Raw genomic sequence first — 22,204 nt, 5'->3', positions numbered from 1 at the left:
ATCGATAGTCCTTCACGGTGAGGTTTTGCGCCCACCAGCTCTACCCCTCCAGATCCTGGCGATATGTATTAACTGATGCATTGTATTTATCCATTACGTACCATATTTGCTAATTCTAGATAAATAAATAATAATGAATGATGCTATATTAGAATAAATAGACATTAGACCAAGTGTGAATTAGACCAAATGAAAATTAGACCAAGTGACGATTAGCCGAACTGGTCATTAGACCAAGTGGTCTTTAGACCATTTGGCTATTAGACCAAGTGGTCATTAGACCAATTGGATATTAGACCAAGTGGAAATTAGACTAAATGGAAATTAGACCAAGTGGAAATTAGACCAAACGGTCATTAGACCATGTGGCAATTAGACAAAATGATAATTAGACCAAGTGGAAATTAGCCAAAGTGGAAATTAGACCAAGTGGTGTTAGACTAACTGGAAATTAGACTAAATGATTTTAGCCCAACTGCTCATTAGACCAATTGGATATTAGACCAAGTGGGAATTAGAGGAATTGGATATTAGACCAAGTGGAAATTAGCCCAACTGGTTATTAGCCAAAATGGAAATTAGACGAATAGGATATTAGACCAAGTGGGAATTAGACGAATTGGATATTAGACAAACTGGTTGTAGACGAAATGAGTTTAGACTATGTGAAGTTGGACGAACTGATAAGTAGATGATGTGGTATTAGACCATCCGATAATTCACCGATAAATTTGGTTTGGTTAATTAATTAAATATAGAGTTTTTTCTAATGGATTATATTTATCATTAGTCAGCACACCCACTTGTGAACTTTGAGACAAATTAAGCGCCCTATAAAGCGCCCTAAATGTTATTATGATTTATTATTATCATTATTATTATTTTTATTATTATTATTGTTTATTATCATCATTATTATTATTATTAACTAATAGTTATTATTGTAAATAAAAATATCTTTTAATTTGATAATTTTATTTATTATGCAAGCTCCATACGGGGATCATTCGCCAATGGGGGGGAATTACTTTCACCAACTTCCTAATATACTCAGTATAAATGAATGATACGTACATGTATATGTGCCGTGGTTGAGACCCCCAGCCTAAATTTCCGGTCCAGAGCATCAGCAATTCAGAAAACCATAGAAATTCCCATTTTCCCGTCGCGGAGACCCTCGCATTGATACGAGTGGAAACATTTTTCAATAGACGTTAATACGGAATATTCTTTGTTGTTTTTTTGTAATCATAACTGTGATTGGTATCTAACTATACCTGAACAATGAATACGAGCGCGAAGCGCGAGCTGAAAATCATTGATCTTTTGACCTGAAAAAGGAACATTTATCATACTAAATTATTACAGGGAATCACTGATGCAGGGATCTCATTAAATAAATCGATCTAATACGAGGGCGAAGCGCGAACCTGTTTTTTTATTCAACATTAAGATCTTAAGACTGAATATTAATTCTAAAAAATTAATGCGAGCTCGAAGCGCGAGCCGAAAATCATTCAGACCTGAAATCGGGACATTTTAGGGAGAAGTAAGTCCCACGATGCGGATCTATAACTAAGCAATCAATGCAGGCACGAGCAATGAGCTGATACTTACTTGAAAGGGTACAATTTTAAAGAGTATTTTATGAATTCATTAACTTCCTATACGTATCTCATCGGCGTAATGCGTGCGCGAAGCGCGAGCTGATTTTGTTGGTATATCCTCTCCTAAAAAGAGACGATTGTTTGTAAAAATTAATGAAGAGAGTTTTGTATCTATACCTTATCAAATAAAATCGTGATTATAAGTCTTTGTTGATTAAACAAGAAAAAAATAGGATTTTTAGAACTGTTTGTAAGAATTAATAAAGAGTAGCATAATTATCAAAACCCGCGTAGCTATATAGATGAAAAAGCATGCATATGGTATGCGTTTGAAAAAATAAATATTTTAAGGACTGTTTGTTGGAATTCTTGGAAAGAATAAGTATATCACTAATCGAAAATTGGCACGGATACGGTCCACATGGGTTCGAAACTGCATTACCATTGTAATAGGACGGGCGTATATATCACCTTAATCAGTGGTCTTCCTTTTCGGCGACTTTATTCCGTACAGGACAAGTCCATGCACCCCAACAAAAAGTTGATTTGAATAAAAAGAGAAAAATCCAAAAAGCATAACACTGAACATTTCATCAAAATCGGATGTAAAATAAGAAAGTTATGACATTTTTAAGTTTCACTTAATTTCACAAAACAGTTATATATGCACATCCTCTGGTTCGTATGCATGTCATCGTATGCAAATGAGGGAACTCAGTGATGACATCACTCACTCGCTATTTCTTTTGTATTTTGTTATATGAAATATAAAATATTCTAATTTTCTCCTCATTGTCCGGTGAAACAGAATTTTATTTCTCCATGAACATGTGGAATTACCATTGTTTAAAATTTTATGGTTCAGTCATGCAAGTTGGTCCTTATTGTCAAATCTGTAAAAATTGAAATATTGCACTATTCAAACAATAAAAAACAAAAGAAATAGTGAGTGACGGACATCATCGATTTTCTCATTTGCAATATGTGACTTAATTGTGCATAGATCTATTTTGTGAAAAATAAGCGAAACTTTAAAATGTCATAACTTTTTTATTTTACATCCGATTTTGATGAAGTTTTCAGCAATATGCATTTCTGATTTTTCTCTATTGATTCAAATCAACATTTTCCTGAGCTGGACTTAACCTTTAACTTTTACTTTTCTCTATACAAAAAAAGTTGACAATTTCTGTTCATTTTTTGTTTTCTTTTTCTGTATTTGCGCCCCTTACCCAACAAAAAGTTGATTTGAATGAAAGATTTAATAAACAAGTGTTATGTAGAACACTGAAAATCGAATGTAGGATAAGAAGGTTATATTTCTAAATGTCGCTTATTTTTTTGTACAAAAACAGTTATATGCACAACAAAGGGATACTGGCAAATGAGCAAGTTGGTGATGTCATTCATTCACGATTCTTTTTGCATTTGATACAATAATACATTTTTCAGCAGATTTAATGAGAGGGAATTTTTCATGAAATCAACAAGGCAATTTCATATATTCAAGAAGAAAATAATAAAAAACACGATCAGGAGAAAATTGAAATTTTTCATACTGCATATGAATAACGCCAACAGCTAGAGAGTGCCTCATTTGCATACCTACCAGGATATACATAAACCATGTTTTCTTAAATTAAGCGAAACTTCAGATATATTCATGACATTATGAATTGTAACCCCTCCCCCCCCCCCCCCCCCCGCATTCGTGTTCCAAGAATTTCCGGTAAAGGGGTACTTTTTCACGGAACAAGTCCGGCCACGAATTATAAAAAGGTGTATTTGACTTTTCTCCCGGAGATTTCTTTAAAAAGGGGGTGTCTGTCCTGATCGAGATAGGGGGTTGGAATGAGAGCTCACCTGTGATAGGGGGAGGTATACATTACGGTGTTCCGGATTTAGGGGGGTCTCCAAGGCAGGAAAAGCCCGTGAAAGGGGGGTTCAGAAATTTTGGCACACATGAGATAGGGGGGTGATTTCAAAAAGAGGGAGCGACATAGGCGTACGGGCGTACCCTAAATAACACTGAGTGGGGGGCCGGGGAATTTTACAGCCGGTTTTGATGATTTTTTTCATGCTATTTTAATTTGTCTCTTTTCATCAGAACTTTTTCTTTCGGTAATGTATCCTTTTTAATGGTTTTGATAATTGATAACTAAATTTATAAGAATACGACTTCCTCCTTAATTCTATAAGTCGATTAACTTCACACAAAAAAGACTATTGTTGAACTGAACGTTTTTAGTTAAAGCAGTTTATTTCACAATAGCAACTCAACACAAATTACACAATATGCTTTTATTGTTTGTTTGTTCTTTTGAAGACACTGTACACAATTTTCTATTGAATTTTGGTACGTTAATTTTACTACTTCTTAATGGTCGCTTGGTGTGTAACGTATGCTGATCTAGTTGTATGTACGTGTGAACATGTACCGGTATGAAGTATGAAGATTTGCGAAACTGAACCATAAACAGCACAAACAAATCAAGAATTCTGTAAAATGTCTGAGGAACTCTCGCAAGGGCGTTGTAAGGTGCAAAATGGGGATTCAAAGAGCAAATTGAACCAACATAAAACCAATAAAACAGGCACAAATACAGGTAAACTTTCTAATCATTTCATGATTTGGTCGATCACTTATCAGTCTTCGCAGAATTTTGTTGTTAGCTGAGTGACGTCAGTGGCACTGGCACTGTGATTGTGACTGATTGAGAATGCCAGAGCTCTGGCTCTGGCCTCTGCTACGTTTTTGAGTTTTGACTGTCTGAATTTTTTGTGTTTCCCAATAATATGCTGTGTCATGACATGTCTGTTGTGTAGTGAAATTGGATAGAATCTATATCTAGTACTAGTAGCAATTATTATTATTAGGCCTAGGACCACTCACACAACATGCGAGGTTAGTATACTAACCTCGCACAACACATGTGATTTCATAGTGCATTTTGACGTTTTCATTCATCACACGAATGTGAGGGACTAAACTACGCCAAACCTTTCAATATTTGTCCGCTATGTTAATCTTGATCTTATGATCAAGTTTTTATGAAAAAGCAATTATAAATTATTTATTAAAGTGTTTTTATCGCTTACCTCCAAATCTCAACCAGGATACTTCGCTCGGTCCGTCCTTAGTCATCCTTCGTACTGCGGTGGAAATTACGCAAACAACAATCGAAATGCGAAATTTTCCTATCGAACATTCTCGATTCAAGTCGTCGGCGCATAATAGGAAATTGTACCAAAAATCAACATAGTTCTCTATTTATTCAAACAATTTTTTCTGGGGTGCACTTGACCTTTAAGAGATTTTCCAATGAAAATATTACATGGAACTTGGAAATACAAATCATAATTTGGTTGAACAAAATGTTTTCTGTTAAAGTATAAAACAGAAAGTCAAAAAGGGGGCCTAAGCTTTCGATCCTAGCAGAATCTTCGTCGGAGGCAAAATGACAAACATATAAAGTGGAACAACCATAATATAGACCACAAACAAGCTACAGCAACACTAGAAACAAGGAGACAAAAGGGGCATTAGTGAGTAGAGAAGACCAATCAGGTTAGTGAAGGGGATGAAAGAAAAGGAGTAGGCAGACACAAAGGGAAGTTAGTGTAAGTAAGGCCAGTAAAAGACCTCAAGCCAAGAGGGATTAAGATAATGAGGCAGGCAACATCAAACAGGATCTGGAACAAAACAGTGATAATGGGATGAAAAACAAGAGAATTAGTGAGAGGTGGGTCAAACAGGTTACAAAGAAAGGCTTAATAAACTGGTGCGTAAGAGTGGGGGTGAGTATAAAAAGTATAAAACAGAAGAGGAACATATCCTTCACGTATTTTTATATCCAAAATATGTTGCCTTAGTATGGAATAATCACAATGACATAAAATGAAAATGGGTAAAGTACCTTTCTAATGATCATTGAGATTTCGCCTGTGGAATCATTGTTTGATAATTTTCAAAGCTTTAAATAGATGAAAATGTTCATTGAGAAAATATACATATATATGTATGAACAAAATGATAATGTCCCGATTGTTTCGCATTACGTGTGTTAGATTGCGGGCGTTTGTGTGTGTGTGTAGGAAGCAAGATGTTCGTGTTAATGTTTGCACAAAAAAGGAGAGGGAAAGGGAAAGGAAAAGGGAGGGGGAAAGGTAGAGGAGAGAGAGGGAAAAGGAGACCATAAAATAGAAAGAAAACAAAGGAAAGGAAGAGGGGAAGGGAGAAGGAAAGAAAAATGGAAAGAGCGAGAAAAGAGTAGGGGAGGGAGAAAGGAAAGAAAAGAAGGGAAAGGAAAAGCGAAAAAGGGAAGGGAAAGGGAGAGAAGAAGAAAAGAAGGGAGAACGAAAATGGGGAAAGGGAGAAGGAGAGGGGATAATGAAGGGGATAGGAAAATGTCAAGTTTGAAGATCTGAATATTAACACTAAAACAAAATTAGACTCCCATGTTTTATTTATAAAAATACCATCTTTTTCATGATTATAAAGGTTCAACGTCCCTGTTCTAGGTCTAAACTTCAACATAAATCTACTGGCGCTTCGCGCTTGAATTCTGGAGGTCATTCCTCTTTTAAAAGTATAGGTAATCTGTCGGACTTTTCAAATCCCAAATTTAAATCTTAAGCACAAATGCCCTCGCATTATTTTTCATTTAGATACAGTCCTGTCATCAATACCAAAAACTCTAAGCGCGAGCTTCGCGCTGGCATCATTTTTGTAAGTGACATTTATGATGTTGTTCATATTTTAAAAATGTCCATTTGTTGAGGTTTAAATGTCCAAAAGTTCAGCGCTCGCATAATTTGTAAGGTAAATAGACCTACCCTTTTAATTGTTATACAAATTCGCTTAACGTCCAGAATGCAGTTCGGAATATTGAAAATAACTATTGGTCCCGCTATTTCTGCCCGTGCGACAAGCATTTATCATTTTGAATCATGAGATTCACCTTTAAAATATGATGAAAAAGTATCGTTAAGACTGAATTAAGAAAAAAAGAAGCTCACGTTTCACGCTCGCATTTTAATTGATCCGTTAGCTTGTGATAATAATGGTGACTTCGTTAATATATCTTAGCGGACATGTCCACCTTTTGGTGCTTCAAGAAAAATAAACACAACACACAAATAATAATAGAAAACGAACAAGAATAGAATAGATAGTTACCTATCCCACTCATGAATTCTTATTTAACAGTCCCCAAAACGTATTTTTTTCGTGTTAGCTTATTTCATATACATATATATATATATAAATATATATATATATATATATATATATATATATATATATATATATATAGGCGTAAATAAATCAAGCATTTTAAGCTAACACGAAAAAAATACGTTTTGGGGACTGTTATATATATATATATATATATATATATATCTTTCACACAATATTTAAATAAAAGAGTTGCCAAAGCTGTAGTACATGTATAACTTCACACACACACATATATATAGGTCTCCTCATCATGGTTATAAAAAGTGCTCAGAATGTTTTATTTTCAAGTCCTTGTATCAGAATTTTCAGCTCGGGCAGCTCTATCGCATTTTGATTACTATCCTGTTGATTTATTTACTTGAACAAAATATTTAAAATGTCCAGCTTTTAGAACAGATATCAAAAAAAGGTATTCACCTTTGATCATAGATGAGGAAGAAGAAAAAAGTGAAAAAAAATAGGAAACAAACTAACGAATTAATGTGACATAATTTTTCTTCATTTCAAGGCGACTCTTTACATTTCATCATCGCTGATGGCGCTACAATAGAAAATACCGCTTGACAGCAAAAAAAAAAACAGAAAGAGGAAAATAATGCTGAGCGTCTAAAATGCAGCTAGCAGTACAAGCTGCAGAACCGTCGATTACCTAAACAAACATCTTGTGAATAATATCGCGCGCCCTCTTTAAGCAAAAGTTTACAACCACAATTACCCTGCGGTATCTACGTGAAGATCACGAGAAAATGCATTTTTTTTCTTAAAAACACACCAAAGAGAAGACAAGAAACGATCCATATGGTTCGGTAAGTGTCATAGCACAATTAGAAACATTATTTTAAAAGGAATGGCTTAGTTATTTTAGTAAAAAGGGTGTGAAAAATTCGCGTGCACCATGTGCATATGAATCCTTCGCACGCGAGATGCATTGATCCCATGAGTGGCCTAGGACTAGGTGTACAAAAAAAAAACACAAGTCACAACAATATTTGCGTGTAAAATAGTGTAGGTGCCTAGTCATGCTAGTCTTTCCCTTGTGTCTTTGATATGAATATAAATCGCCCGCCCTCTTCAGGCGAAAATTGATATCCACGCTGACCAATTTTTATCTCCGTGAAATCTTCACTAAAGATCAAGAAAATATACATATATTTTAAAAGAAACTTCAAGGAGAAGTCACGGAAGGATCTAAATGATTCGGTAAGTGTCATAGCAGAATGTGAAATACCAGATTATGCGTGATATTTTATGTGGGCAAAAGCCCAGTATATTTTGGATGTGTCGTGTGTGTCGTGTGCATACGACTGATATTCCTTCGCACGCGAGACGATATGAACCCATGGGTGATTGGAGACTTGCTTTGCAAAACAACAAAAGAAACAACACCAACAAAAGCGTAATTTTTTCCTCCCAAAATTTTGTCTCAATAAGGTCAGAAGCCCATTTGTTTCGTGTGTGAATGACAACAAAATCCTTATCAAAACAAAAATAGACGGTGAATTTGCATGATTTGTAAAGTAGACGGTGAAAAGGGTAATTTTTCATGAGGAATCTGCTTATCACATTTTTATTTGCCGCCAAGCTAATTCTTTTACAGCAAATATAAACAAAGGAAATTGGTCTCCCAAACTGGAGACTGTCTGAAATTGGATACCCAAATTCTTTACAAACGTCTCTGATATTGGAGATCAGATAATCTCTCTCAAGGGAGACAGTCTCCCCGATATTGGCCGTGCACCTCTACTGGTAAACAGTTGACAATATATAAATAATGCATGCAGCCGAGTGCGTTAGTGGAAATGCAGAGCACGCGAGGTTTCTTTAGATAGGTGCCGCACTGTGCACGAGCCGCTGGCGGCGAGTGCTCAGTGTGCACCATCTGAAGAAACCGAGCTTTGCATTTACTTTTACGCACACCAGAGCAAGTGCATTATTTGTTTTATAAAATAGCAACACAGAAACAAATTCTTAAAAAGTTACAGAACAGTTTTGTTGGACTTCTCCCGGGACTTCGACTGCACTGATCTGCTTGAGCATGCAATGTCAATTTTTATTGCGCACCTTTTACACTGCCGTGCATGCACTAAAAAAGTTGGATGTCATGTGACGCGTATTGGCCAATCGCGATGCTTGAAATAATACACCTATTTTATAACAATGATTATTCTGAGTCTGACTGAGTGAGTGAGAACATCTGAACTTGGAGAATGATATTGATAACCCAGGGACCCTGCAGGGAGCTCCGGCCTGCTTTGCGGGCTGGAGCCCAGGAGTCTTCCGTTTATAAATACTAGGCACTAAAACTAAAAGGCAGACATGGGTACTCTCCAAATTGGGTTAGAATGGGGTCGCAATAGCACTCGAAATAAAACTAAAAAAGGGGGAAAAAATAAATTATGCATTTACCTCTATTATATTGATGAAGGTCTATCGTGACACAGAATCCTGACATCGAGGCACAAACTGGACACTCAAAAAAAGGAAAAGTTAGACCTCCATGTTGCGTTCGTTCTCGGTATCGATCGGCCATTTTGTTTTCGATTTTGAAAGAAGGAGGACGAACGAGACAAAACTTTTCCTTTTTTGAGGGTCCAGTTTTGTGCCTCGGATGTCAGGATTCTTTGTCACGATAGACCTTCATCCATATAATCGAGGTAAGTGCATTAATTTTTCCCCCTTTTATGTGGGGTGCTATTGCGACCCCATTCTACCCCATTTTTGGAGAGTATCCTCTGCCTAATATTACACGGAAAAGTCCTGGACCGGAGCTCCCTAGGTTAGGAGAATGAAGATGAAAGGCTGAGTCTGAGACTGACTCTCTACGAAGCCAGGGATTCCATTGCATTCATCTACATGTACCGCCAAAAAACCTCAAACTTTCGCCCAGAGATTTCTACTTTCCTTCTAAAAGATCTAGCCCTAAATCATGTAAATGGGATACAACTTTATTTCCGACATTTCTACGCTATCGATTTCATTTTTAAACAAGAATTCATTTTTAAAAATTAGAAAAATATTATGAAAAGATGGGGGAGACTTGCCCGAATTTTAACGCCGCCATCTTGTTTCTCATTGTTGATCGCTAACGTTACAGACGCCATCTTGTTTCTCATTGTTGATCGCTAATGTTACGGACGCGGCGTCCGTAACGTTAGCGATGCATTAGTGATCAACAATGAGAAACAAGATGGCCTCCTGGCTAGTGGTGAATGAGACAGCGTTGTTGATGATGTCGTCTGTCGAGCAGTGGTGTATGATAACCCAACACAGGGAAATCAGGGAAAGTTATTTTACTTTTTCCACTGGTCAGGGAAAAATGCCTCAAAGTCAAATAAGGGAAAAACCAGGAATTTTGATGAGCCCAAACATGCCAAAAGTCGAAAGCATGGTAGTCAGTCAGACTCTGTTATAATAGTTTGTTGCATATCAAAACAATATCCATTGAATGACTGGTTATGGTGGTACTAATTAGTTTTATAATATTGTTTTTATACTGAAAATACATGTAGTCTAATTCACTGCAACAAGTTAGAAAACATGCGAAACTGGGAATGAGTTTAACTTTGAATAATTATCAGGGAAAAGCTGGGAACCCTGGATAAGGGGAGGGGGGCATGTGCCCCAGGGCCCAGCTGCCATTTCGGGCGGGGGGGGGGGCAAAAAGGGAAAGATGAAACTGAAAAGAGGAAAAAAGGCAGACAAAAAAAAGTGCAGAAAAGGAAAAGGAACAGGTAAGAAAAAAGTAGACCCTAACTTATGTGAAATAATCTGCCTAGCTGGTCGACATGTGTTGTCTTGTATACTGAGATTCATTTCAATTTTCACTTTTCAATTCAGGTGGGGGGCAGCTACACTACATTGTACCAGTCACAATTCTTTGACTCACAGACAGTGTACCTGTTAAAACCAGAGAACAATACTCAAGTCATTAAATTCAGTGGAACAAATTTATCGTTTTCTGTTTTTTTTATAGTGAGTCCAACAATTGTGAATGGTAGTGTAGCTTGGTCGATTAAAGCGCCTGTTTCGGATAAAAATCTGATGCTATAGCATAAGCCTGAATCATTATGTATATTTTGCACTTGACCTCTGTTAATAAATGGGCAGTAAGGGTTAACTGGTGGGTTTTTTTTTTAAAGCCTCCCCAAAATTTGCTGAAATGTCACTCATATCTTTACATCCATGATGAAATGGACATCAATTTCCCTGATATTACTTTTATTAGTTTTGTTTAGTCGAAAACTATCAAGGAAATGAAGAATATTTCCTTCTTTCTTGACTCTTAAAGTTCGTACATTCAGTTGATGTCACTTACATGTAAACTTAGATTTTGTGCCAGTGGATAAGACAAGAAAAAGTCAGTAAATCATGGACATTGAACTTTTTATGCATTTGGGCTCATTTTCTTGACTTGAAAAATAGAAATCCTGTCACGATCACCTTCAAGATGGATTCTTAGTGCATTTAGGGGTACATGTAAAGCAAAACTGTAAAAACTGCAAAACTACACCTGTAGCTAACTGTTTTCTTATAAAAAAATAAAAGGCTGCAGCAGTAATTGTAATGCAGTACATATTTAAAAATGTACCATTTATGTTAAGGTAACCTTCAACCTCTTCAACTAACTATTGATTTGCCTGTTTCAAACTTTGCTAATAATGTTTTTCTTTTGTTTGAAAAAAAATTGAGAGTAGTTTGAAATTAGATGTACAGTTGAGGCCAAAAGTTTACATACATGTACACCCAGGAAATTCAAAGAAAAGTTGACACTTGACAATCATCATAAAATTTACCCTATCTTATAAAATATATGTTCTATCATGACAAATTTGATATCAAACAAATGAGTATGCCATGCCCCTCCATCACATTACTTTGTCATCAGGAGCTGAAAAATATTTAGGTGTCATTTTTCCCCAAAATCTTCATATTTTAGACAAATAAAAAATAAAAACTGGACAAAAACATTTCATATTTGTGCTAGTTCTCAACACAAACATTTCAGATTACACTTTTATGTTCAGTGGTGACATACACTGTATCATGATAGAAATCATAGATTTGACATTTATATATTTCTATGAAACAATGTTTGAAAGTATAATAACAAAGAATATAATACATTTGGCACAAATATTACTTTTTTTCTTCAAAGAAAATTCCACCTAAAATATACTTTAATCACAACGGCATCCCAATTATGTGAAAGAGCTTAATACGCTCTTTCATTTGATACCAACTTCATCATGGTAGTATTTATATTTTTGAAGATACAGTAAATTTTACGATGTTTGGCAAGCGAACAAATTTCACTGAATTTCATGGGTGTACATGTATGTAAACTTTTGGCTTCAACTGTACATGTATACATGTACATGTACAACATCTTTGTGGCACAAATATTGGTATGAATAATCAGGGTATTCTCTTGATGGACATGTAGACTAGCAAGCAGGTGAGGCCTTTGATAGGCTCTTTGTCTTCGTACATGTAGTGCAATCATTCAAAATTTGGAGAAAGTTTAAAAAAAGTTTTCACTATGTACGAAGTCACACAGCCAACCTGTTTTATAAAACAAATAATGAACAGGTTTAAAGATAAATGCCAGTTGTAACGATTTCAAAGTGAGTTTGTACAGAATCCAATGAAATGACCACCAAAGTGTCTGTTTGTATTATAAATAAAAAATATGTGCTAAAGGATTCTGGAAGAAATTTTGTAATTGCTGAGAAATTAGCAAATAGCACGGGATTCGAGTCAAATGTCGGCCGACATTCAAAGCAATAACAATACACTGTCCCACTTGCGCTTATCTGTATTGGTAATCTTCAGTGTGAACATTTTTCAGCTTAGATTTGAGGATTTCACAAAGTTCATTTTATGTACATGTAACTGTACCAGATCTAGATCCACGGTGATATAGTGACAATTAAGCCTGGTTTTACACACTTTCTTGTGAAATCAGTGTTTACTGCAACTACTTTCATTTATCTTTAAATTTGTGATGTTAGCATTGCAGGTTTCTTGGGTATTTGCGATGTGCAGTGTACAGTATGCCAAAGCACTCGGGGCCCAAGTGTCACACGAGTGCTCGTCCATATACAATGTATCTTGCAAATAACCTTATTAAAAGAGCTGCATTACCACTAAAAACACACAACTGTGCATTATTTGTTACATGTACATGCATAGTATTCAATTGCAGATGCGCTGTTGATCGGAAAATATCTCCCTGAGGACCCTGGCAGTATAGAAATCCTGAAGCAGGCAATAAATGTACACATGTACTTGTATGTAACTCCAGTATAACCCCAGGCCTTAAATTTCAATATTTTTAGGGCAAGGCCTCTTTTCCTTCTTGTGTACATTTCTATTGTGTTTTAAATAGCACAAGTGGGACATATAAAAAGGGGGGAGTGGGGCTCAACAAATCTCTAAAGCCAATGAGAGGGGCAATAGTCTTGACAGGATACTCAAGGCAATGATATTTGATGTCTACATGTATGGATTATTTTAAACCAGTCTAACCTCCCGGCTCCCACTTCCCTGTTTAAACCATGCAAATACATGTATGTCTGGTGAATGCAACATATGCTACACCTCCTGACTCACTTGTGTCTCTGGCCCGTATTCTGAAGTCTTGTTGAACTTAAACTGTGGTTTAATGTAAAGTATGGACAGCCAATTGTGATATACATGTAAATGTACATGTAAATATTTAACAATAGAAGTCCAATGTATCAGCTAATTTGACTCTAAAATCATTTTTAACTGTCTGGGAAATTCCCATTAAAAGAAATAAAGAAGATCACAATAAACATAAGAAACATGCCATGTACATACTGTAAATAAATTGTCAACATTTTTGGCTTCCCATTATTTAAACACAAAGTTAGACAGTGGTCTACATGTACATGTAATCCGACTTCAGAATACAGGCTCATGAGTCTAACAGTGGTAGTTTTTTTTCACCAATAGGTCAATTATTAAAGGACAAGTCCACCCCAACAAAAAGTTGATTTGAATAAAAAGAGAAAAATCCAAGAAGCATAACACTGAAAATTTCATCAAAGTCGGATGTAAAATAAGAAAGTTATGATATTTTAAAGTTTCGATTAATTTCACAAAACAGTAACATGCACATCCTGGTCGCTATGCAAATGAGGAGACTGATGATGTCATCCACTCACTATTTCTTTTGTATATTATTATATGAAATATTCGAATTTTCTCCTCCTTGTCAAGTGAAACAACAATTTATTCCTCCCTGAACATGTGTAATTAGCATTGTTTGATACTATATGGTTCAGTCAAGTTGGTCCTTATTGTCAAATCTGTAAAATATCAAGTATTGTATGTAATTCAAACAATAAAAAACAAAAGAAATAGTGAGTGATGGACATCATCAACTGACTCATTTAAATGACACCGAGATGTGCATATCACTGTTTTGTGAAAAATAAGCAAACTTTAATATGCCATAACTTTCTTATTTTATATCCGATTTTGATGAAATTTTCAGCCTTATGCTAGTTTGATTTTTCTATTTTTATTCAAAATTTTTTTTTCTAGGGTGGACTTGACCTTTAACTTTGCCGTGGAAGGTGTGGAAATTAGAGATAATTATTTGGAAGTATGTTGCTATGTAGAGCGAAACAAGTGAAGTGAACTTCAATAGTGAGCACTTTTAGAAATGTACGTCCACATAGTGGACTGGTACGAGATGGCGTCATTTTTCGGCGTTCCATATGCCTCAGGTTCTCACACACGTCCACTATCAGAATCGAGAACCTCGCCACATCCATTTTGCGGTTCTCCTAAATCATAGTGGACGTGTACGTGAGTGACGTCATTTTGACCGTTCAAGCCCAGCATGAAGATCAACCTTTCCCTTTTAAAACACAGTTTTCAATGACTTTTCACAAAATTAATGTACATGTAAGTTGTACGATGCATTATGTTTATAATTTGGAATTGCTTTCTGACCTCCAAAATTTATATCGATATATATCCTAACTCGAGTAAAAAGGAATCAAAGTAAGTGAAAGGGCACGTGTGTACAAGTTGCACTTTCGCATCACCCGACCGGGTCGCCAGGCGATGGTACGCCAGATCTTCCGGGATGGGCAGCGTGTCATGACCCGCTGGTTATTGCGCTGTTTCACGTGGACGTACGTACACGTACAAGTCGAGTGAAATCTAAAGTATTCGCAATTGTAGTGAACAAGGGCAGACAACGACATTGACTCAAACGATCAGACGACTGCTACGTCGTTCTTGTTCACTGCTCCTAAAACTCTCCAGTCAATTTCCAATTTTACCACTTATGAATTGAGATCATATTTTTGATAGGTTGCAATTTTGGGGGTGGATTAGATATCCTGGACTCTTTGTCTTTATATTTTAACAAGATTTTTTCTTGTTTGTTTTGATTGAGAAACTAATGCCCAGTTTGGCATTTTTCTCAAAGAACACTGTAGATTAATTTTACACTAAAAACTACACTGCTGAATGTATTGTTGTAGGTCAATGAGGCCATCCACTATATTGGGTGCTCTTTCGGATGGTCTCTTTATAGGCAAGCTGACTGATCACAAAAATTATGCTTTCCTTTTTATTTTGTAATTGAAGGGTTTTGGACATAGTAAGCTTTATGGCCTACAAAGGTTACTTACCATAAATGTAAATGTAATAATAGCAGATCGTTGTCTTTGTGAGATACTGCCATGTTTACTAGCCCCTGATTAGAAGTGGTAGCCTCTTCAACTGCTAGAAGGAAATGAGTCAGTGAGTGGTGTGTATGGGTGCATGCACAGCAATTCATGAAAACAACAGAAGGAGGAAACTTGCATTATATATATATGTCTTACAGTATGTTTTAGACGACTATAGGGGTAAAGCTGTCAATCTGCTGGCTGGAAAAATATGTATGTACTGTTCATCAGCCCTTATGCATTATTCTTCATGTAGTTGTTGTCGTTCAAGAAAGCAACTTTGCAGAGTCATTTGTGTTCTTCTACATGCCATTCCTCATAAGCCCTCAGGATTTAGGAGAGTATGATAATTATTGTAAAATCTATTAGAACCACTGTCAATTCAACCTATTAGGGAAATATTGACTGGGAAAGAGGCACTTGAGGTGGGCACTTGAGGTGATCCTGTTCAGCACCTTGGATTTTTTAAGGCACCTATAGGTACAAACTTTCAATAGTTTATTGTTCATCATGTATGTAAACTGACTGAAGAGCAAGGATGTCATCAGGCCGAGTGACATGCACAAAGTCTATGGGAGAAAGTTTTCTCCTACGGCCTCTTGACTCGGAAGTAATACCTCGACTACATCCCTGCAGAGGAGTGTTACATGTGAATATGAAATTCAATGAATTAATAAGATCTCTCTTTCCTTTTCACCTTTGTCACAGAGCCAGCCTCCAAGAAGATGGACATCCCGGATTGTGCTGTCTGTCTCCAACCTTGCGTGCATCCGGTTGAACTGCCCTGCAGTCACGTCTTCTGTTTTCTCTGCATGAAGGGGGCCTCTACACAGTATAGGAGGTGCGCTCTCTGTAGGCAAGAGATCCCTGTGGACTTCTTTATGAGTCCAAAGCTTCTGCTTAATCAGGACGATGATGAGGAAGTTGAAGATGAAGTTGAGGAGTGCTATACATGGTTCTATGAAGGTAGGAACGGATGGTGGCAGTACGATGAAAGAACAGATGCAGAGCTAGAAGAGAGCTATCGTGCCAATAAGAGGACATTTGAGCTCTTGATCGCAGGGTATGTGTATGTCATTGACTTAGATAGCATGCTACAGTATAGGAGATCAGATCCCTCTCGCAGGAGACGCATCAAACGCGACCTGGTGAGCGCTGCCAAGAAGGGCATCGCAGGGTTGAAGATTAAGGTTAAGCGGGATGAGGATTCGGCAGATAGGCGTGTTGTAGGAGCGGAAGAAGACAAGGAGAACGGGGGTGCAGTAGGTGGTGCAACTGCTCCCCCGGAAGACAATGGTACGGTCAAGGATAAGGATGAGTGTCCACAGGATAGGACTGTTCCATGTGAGAAGGAAGGGGTTGAAAGTGATGAAAGTATTCAGGGGAAGAGGGCAGTGAGCCCCAATGCCAATCACAGCAACTCTGCTGGCAATGAGACTGTTTATGAGGTAGTGCGGAATGCTTCACCCCCTACAAGTAGGACAGGAGAGGAGTCGTCTCCTACATTCAGGTACACCAACCCTTCCCCTAGTAGCAATACTCCTCCTCCAACCTATGCCAAACCGATCCGTCAAAGAAGGAGACAGGCCAACGACCCTTCGCCATCAGGTGCAAGTTCACAGACAGTAGCTGATGCCCAAGGAGATTCCTCTCTTGCCCAACAGCTGACGATAAACCACCAGCGAACCCACTCTGCCCCAGAGTCACGCCCCTCCAGCCGCCCAAGGGGCCCCGCGCCTCAGGCCCCACCCAGAGACCAAAGTAGCTATCAAGCTACCAGTGCTACTGCGCAAAGAACAGATTCCAATGTGGAGAGGGTCACTGAAACGTTACGTTCTGAATTAGTTATAAACGTTGGATCGAATGTGGACACCACCAGCTCAGGGGCAAGACGGCGACAGGTTCGCAGACATGTGCATGAAGTATGAGATGATCAGGAACAGGAGTTCTGAACTGGAGCTGTATATTGTGAGTGTACACATAGATGTAGATGAAGATCGCACATGAAACTGGATGCAGGTGTATCTTATTGACTACTTTATGTACTGTACATGACATGTACTAGCTACATGTACTTCAAGCCTTCCCAGTGCTTGTCACTATCAGATGTGCCTAAATATTGATTCCCTTGTACTGTTAAAAGGATATCTTAGAACTAGATATTTTTCCATTTTTTCAGTTGCTTTACTCTATTATTTCCTGGGATTTGTATAGCCTACAGTGTTTTCCTGTTGCTGTTGTTGATACATAGCATGCATCTTTTTAGCATGATCTGACCAATGTGGTGATGTGTTACATAGATACAACTGAAAAATACATCCAAATGAAACAACCCCAGGGCCCCGTAACACAAAGTTTAGTGATTAATCGCTAAATGAAATGGCCTATCAAGGTCAATCTTGCATGCGCATATTGCTCAGTGGACTGTCTAGGAACCAATCAGAATTGGTCTTTCAAATTCAATTTGTCTATAAACCCTTTATATGTTATGGAACCGATGTCACACTTTTAATACAGTGAGAGTTGGGTAGTAAAAGTCAAACAATCCTCTCTTTATACAGTATGTATGTCTGAGACTAACGAATGGGTAATATTTTATCAAAATGACACTATAAGTACTCCTTTATAGGCCTATACTTAGAGTGACAACATAACATGTATTACATTGTAGGAATGGATCAAGAATTCCAGAATGGGGGGGGCGGGGGTGGCACATAAAATTCGCTCTCAATATTACCAACCTGCTTTTCATTAAAAAAAGTAATAGCGAGCAAAAGGCAAAAAGGGGGCGCTCAGGAACCTATGTTTGTGACTTTGTGTACTACAAATTTGGTATGGGGAGGGAGGGGATTAGGGATCTGCGCCTACAGTGTACATGTAGATCACTTTTATTGTTTGGTTTATTAAGTGCTTGCCTTACATGTATATTATAACGTAATAGAATGTTTGAGTTGTCATATTTCCAAACAAACATGCAAAGTATGATTTAGAGAAAGTAGGGTGATGATAAATGCTCATATAATTACATGTACCACCCCTGTCAATTTCAAAGAGAAAGAGAAAAAAGAAGTTACCAAGCTGAAGTCCAAGCAGATTGATGCGGATGTTACTCATAGATGAACATTTTGATACATCCATAACTATATTATTGTCATGTACCAGTTGCACCCATTTTGTAAATATTATCTATTGTTTATTGTTGTTGTATGTGGCAAGGGTGTTAATTGCATCTTTCCTATGTTTTCTTTGTTCTTCCTTTGTTTTCAATGAAATGTGAACTGTTTAAACTGTATTCCCATACAATCAGTTGTTAGGCCTATGTACTGTACATGTACAAATTATTCAAAGGTCAAGTCCACCCCAGTAAAATGTTGATTTGAATAAATAGGGAAAAATCAAACAAACATAATGCTCAAAATTTCATCAAAATCGGATGTAAATAAAAAAGTTATGGCATTTTTAAGTTTCTCTTATTTTTCACGAAACAGTGATATGCACAACTCAGCGACATGCAAATGGGTCAGTTGATGATGTCCATTACTCACTATTTCTTTTGTTTTTTATTGTTTGAATTATACAATATTTCATTTTTTACATATTTGATAATAAGGACCACCTTGACTGAACCATATAGTATTAAACAATGCTAATTCCACATGTTCAGGGAGGAATTAATAGTTGTTTCCCTTGACAATATAGAGAAAATTAGAATATTTCATATTATACATAATAAAATACAAAAGATATAGTGAGTGAATGACATCATCAGTCTCCTCATTTGCATACCGACCAGGATGTGCATATAACTGTTTTGTGAAATTAAGCGAAACTTTAAAATATCATAACTTTCTTATTTTACATCCGATTTTGATGACATTTTCAGTGTTATGTTTGTTGGATTTTTCTCTTTTTATTCAAGTCAACTTTTTGTTTGGGTGGACTTGCCCTTTAAAACCCAAATGAGCTCTCTATTCAATGCTCATTCTCAAAAGACTAACTTTGTTACTCTTTATACTTTTTGTAGGAGGTTAAATTCAAGATGTATATCAAATACAAATAGTGACAAAATGCTAGTTCTGGGGGCGTTTCATCACCACTTTTCATCCAATAAGTTGTCGGATCTGACAACTCACATGTACCTTTATTCTAATTGGCTAAGAAACACGGTGACCATGGTAACTGTTGGATAAAATGGGACTTGTCGGATAAAACTACCGACAACTCCTTTCATGAAACGCTCCTATGATATCGTATGTTTGATACGATTGGATTTACAAAAAATTTATGGGATCAATACACTTTCATATAATGTGATGCATTGCTATTACTTTTCTTAGTTGTAACTTGGACCTACTACTGTCAGAGTAGTACAGTAGGTCCATAGTTCTAAGTACAAGATTTTCATTTCATTTCCTTGATCATTTCCTGGATCAGTGGAAGCGCCGTGGTGTAGCGGTTCTGACTCTCGCCTTGTAATTAGAGGGTCGTGTGTTCGAATCCCACCATGGCCTAGCGTCCTTTGGCAAGGCGTCAATCCACAATTTGCCACTCTCCACCCAGGTGTTAAATGGGTACCCGGTAGGATGCGAAAGCCTATGTAGTATGCCTAGCAATTGAGTCTTGGAACTCTTGTTGCAATGCTCCCCAGGGAGTGGAGAAGGTGCATACATTGTATGCGGGCATGCAAGGATCTGATGACCGGGGTAATAATATATCTGTAAAGCGCTTAGAGACGTCGCTCCGATGTGTTAAGCGCTATATAAATGCGGAATATTATTATTATTATTTTGTCTGAGGCTAATATGCTTGGTAGGGTCAGCACCTTGCTTATGAAATATTTCCTTGTATGTATTAACATATTTGTTGTGCTGAAGTTGATACATGTATGTGTATTTTGTTACTTTATATGTATTCAAACATGTTGGTGTTTCATTGTAGTACGTACTCTGTAATTAGTGTTCAGTTGCTCGTGAACCTACAGTAATTGGTTTGGCTGAGAGTCCAATTTATTCACGTAAAAGGGTGAATTTCTAGGTAGTCTTTCAATCGTAACGGCACTTTGCCACATATATGTACATTCTATCAGGCAATATAGTGATGATTTGTTAGAATTCTGTAGTATTCATTATTATGAACTGATGAAACGTACATGGCCATGTGTAATGAACTCGCCGCTTAAAAAGGTGATGGTGTTACGCTTTTTCTAATTTGTTCAGTTTAGCATGTCTTGGTCAAACAGGGAGATACATGTATTGTCATGAAATTCGTGTCATTTTAATTTTGAAGCAAAATATATACTAAATAGGTTCATTATTGCGAACTGAAATAATCGCTATTCATATGTATACTCTTTCACATCTGTAAAAATGAGCACAATAGTATGTGAATTCACTACCCCACAATTATTTTAATGAAAACGGCAAGGATGGGGGGGGGGGGTGGAAGTGTAAGGGAGTACATGTAAAGCAACTGAGATTGTCATGGGGGCGCTTTTTCAATATCTAAAGTGATTTTGAAGGATTTTATTCATACTTTTTGTAAATTTTGTGAAAATTTCAGTAAATCAATGTAAGTTTTCAAAATTTCAGGGGGAGGGGGGGGGGGGGACAACTGCCCCTGCCCCCTTGCTGTGTACAGCCATATCAAGGTACAGAAGGTGTTCCATGAAACACCCTCATCTCTGCCCATTCGGTATAAATGAGTAAGAGCAAAATGATAGTTTCATCAGGTTTATGGTCTTCATGTATATGATGAATATCTTTGATGTAAAAAATAGATTGATGTTTCTTAGATATAAATTACATGTATGAATATGAATATGAAAATTTTCTGAGAATGGGGGATTGTCACAGATGCATGTAGTTCGTGTACACTGCATTAAATAAATTATATCGGCCCTCTTGCCTGGCCATTTAAATTGATTCTCTATGAATTATTATATCAGGAAATGCACTCTAGTTTAATTATTTATGAAAATTGAAAATTCTTGAATATAATAAATGTTATTTTACTAGTGGAAAATCATGATTGTGTAATGTGTCAATATGGAAAGTATATCAGAGTTCTTTAATAACTTTTTTTTCATTGTGGTATGAAATGTACAAACATATGAACCTGTTTTTAAACAATTTCTGAACGATGAAATGTAATTTTTCACTATCCATATTAAAGTGAAATACATGTCTTTTGAATGTACAGTAGGTAAATATGAGTATTTAATAATGTTTAATAAAGTGATGTGAGTTTGGATAAAAAGAAATATGTTGTCACTACTCATGTTGTAAATCATTGTTATACCGGTACATGCAAGTTGTTTTTATTTGAAGGGGGGGGGGTGGTCTCATCCCTTTATGCCCATAATCTAATCCAATTCCTAGTTTTTCACAATCTTAATATTTGATTGGATATTCTAACATCGGAAGATAATCTCCCCTTAATGAAATCTTTGTAAAAAAACAAAAATACGCAGTGAAAATGAGACTGAATCATTTTGGTGATTTCAAGTTCGGTGTTGACATTTTTGTTCACTGCTTGGCCAGTTGTTACAACAGCACACCACAAAATAAAACTAAGATATTATCTACCCATTCAAGCATGCAATTAAAAAAAATATTGAACTACTATTGACAGAGTCCTGCCAGTGA

General features: G+C 36.7%; 1 protein-coding gene across 1 annotated transcript; it reads left to right on the top strand.

Annotated features, from left to right (window-relative positions):
* The first annotated feature begins 14,599 nt into the window (after window positions 1–14,599).
* Window positions 14,600–21,819, top strand: LOC129281092 (E3 ubiquitin-protein ligase rnf146-like). The gene has a single exon (XM_064112123.1). The coding sequence runs from the start codon at window positions 16,286–16,288 to the stop codon at window positions 17,486–17,488; it is 1,203 nt and encodes a 400-aa protein (XP_063968193.1). The 5' UTR covers window positions 14,600–16,285; the 3' UTR covers window positions 17,489–21,819.
* Window positions 21,820–22,204: the final 385 nt, after the last annotated feature.

This window comes from Lytechinus pictus, chromosome 17 (assembly GCF_037042905.1).
Source record: "Lytechinus pictus isolate F3 Inbred chromosome 17, Lp3.0, whole genome shotgun sequence".
In the NCBI taxonomy this organism is placed as follows: Eukaryota; Metazoa; Echinodermata; class Echinoidea; order Temnopleuroida; family Toxopneustidae; genus Lytechinus; species Lytechinus pictus.
Note: the sequence above shows the minus strand (reverse complement) of the source record. Positions and strands in the feature narration are given on the sequence as shown.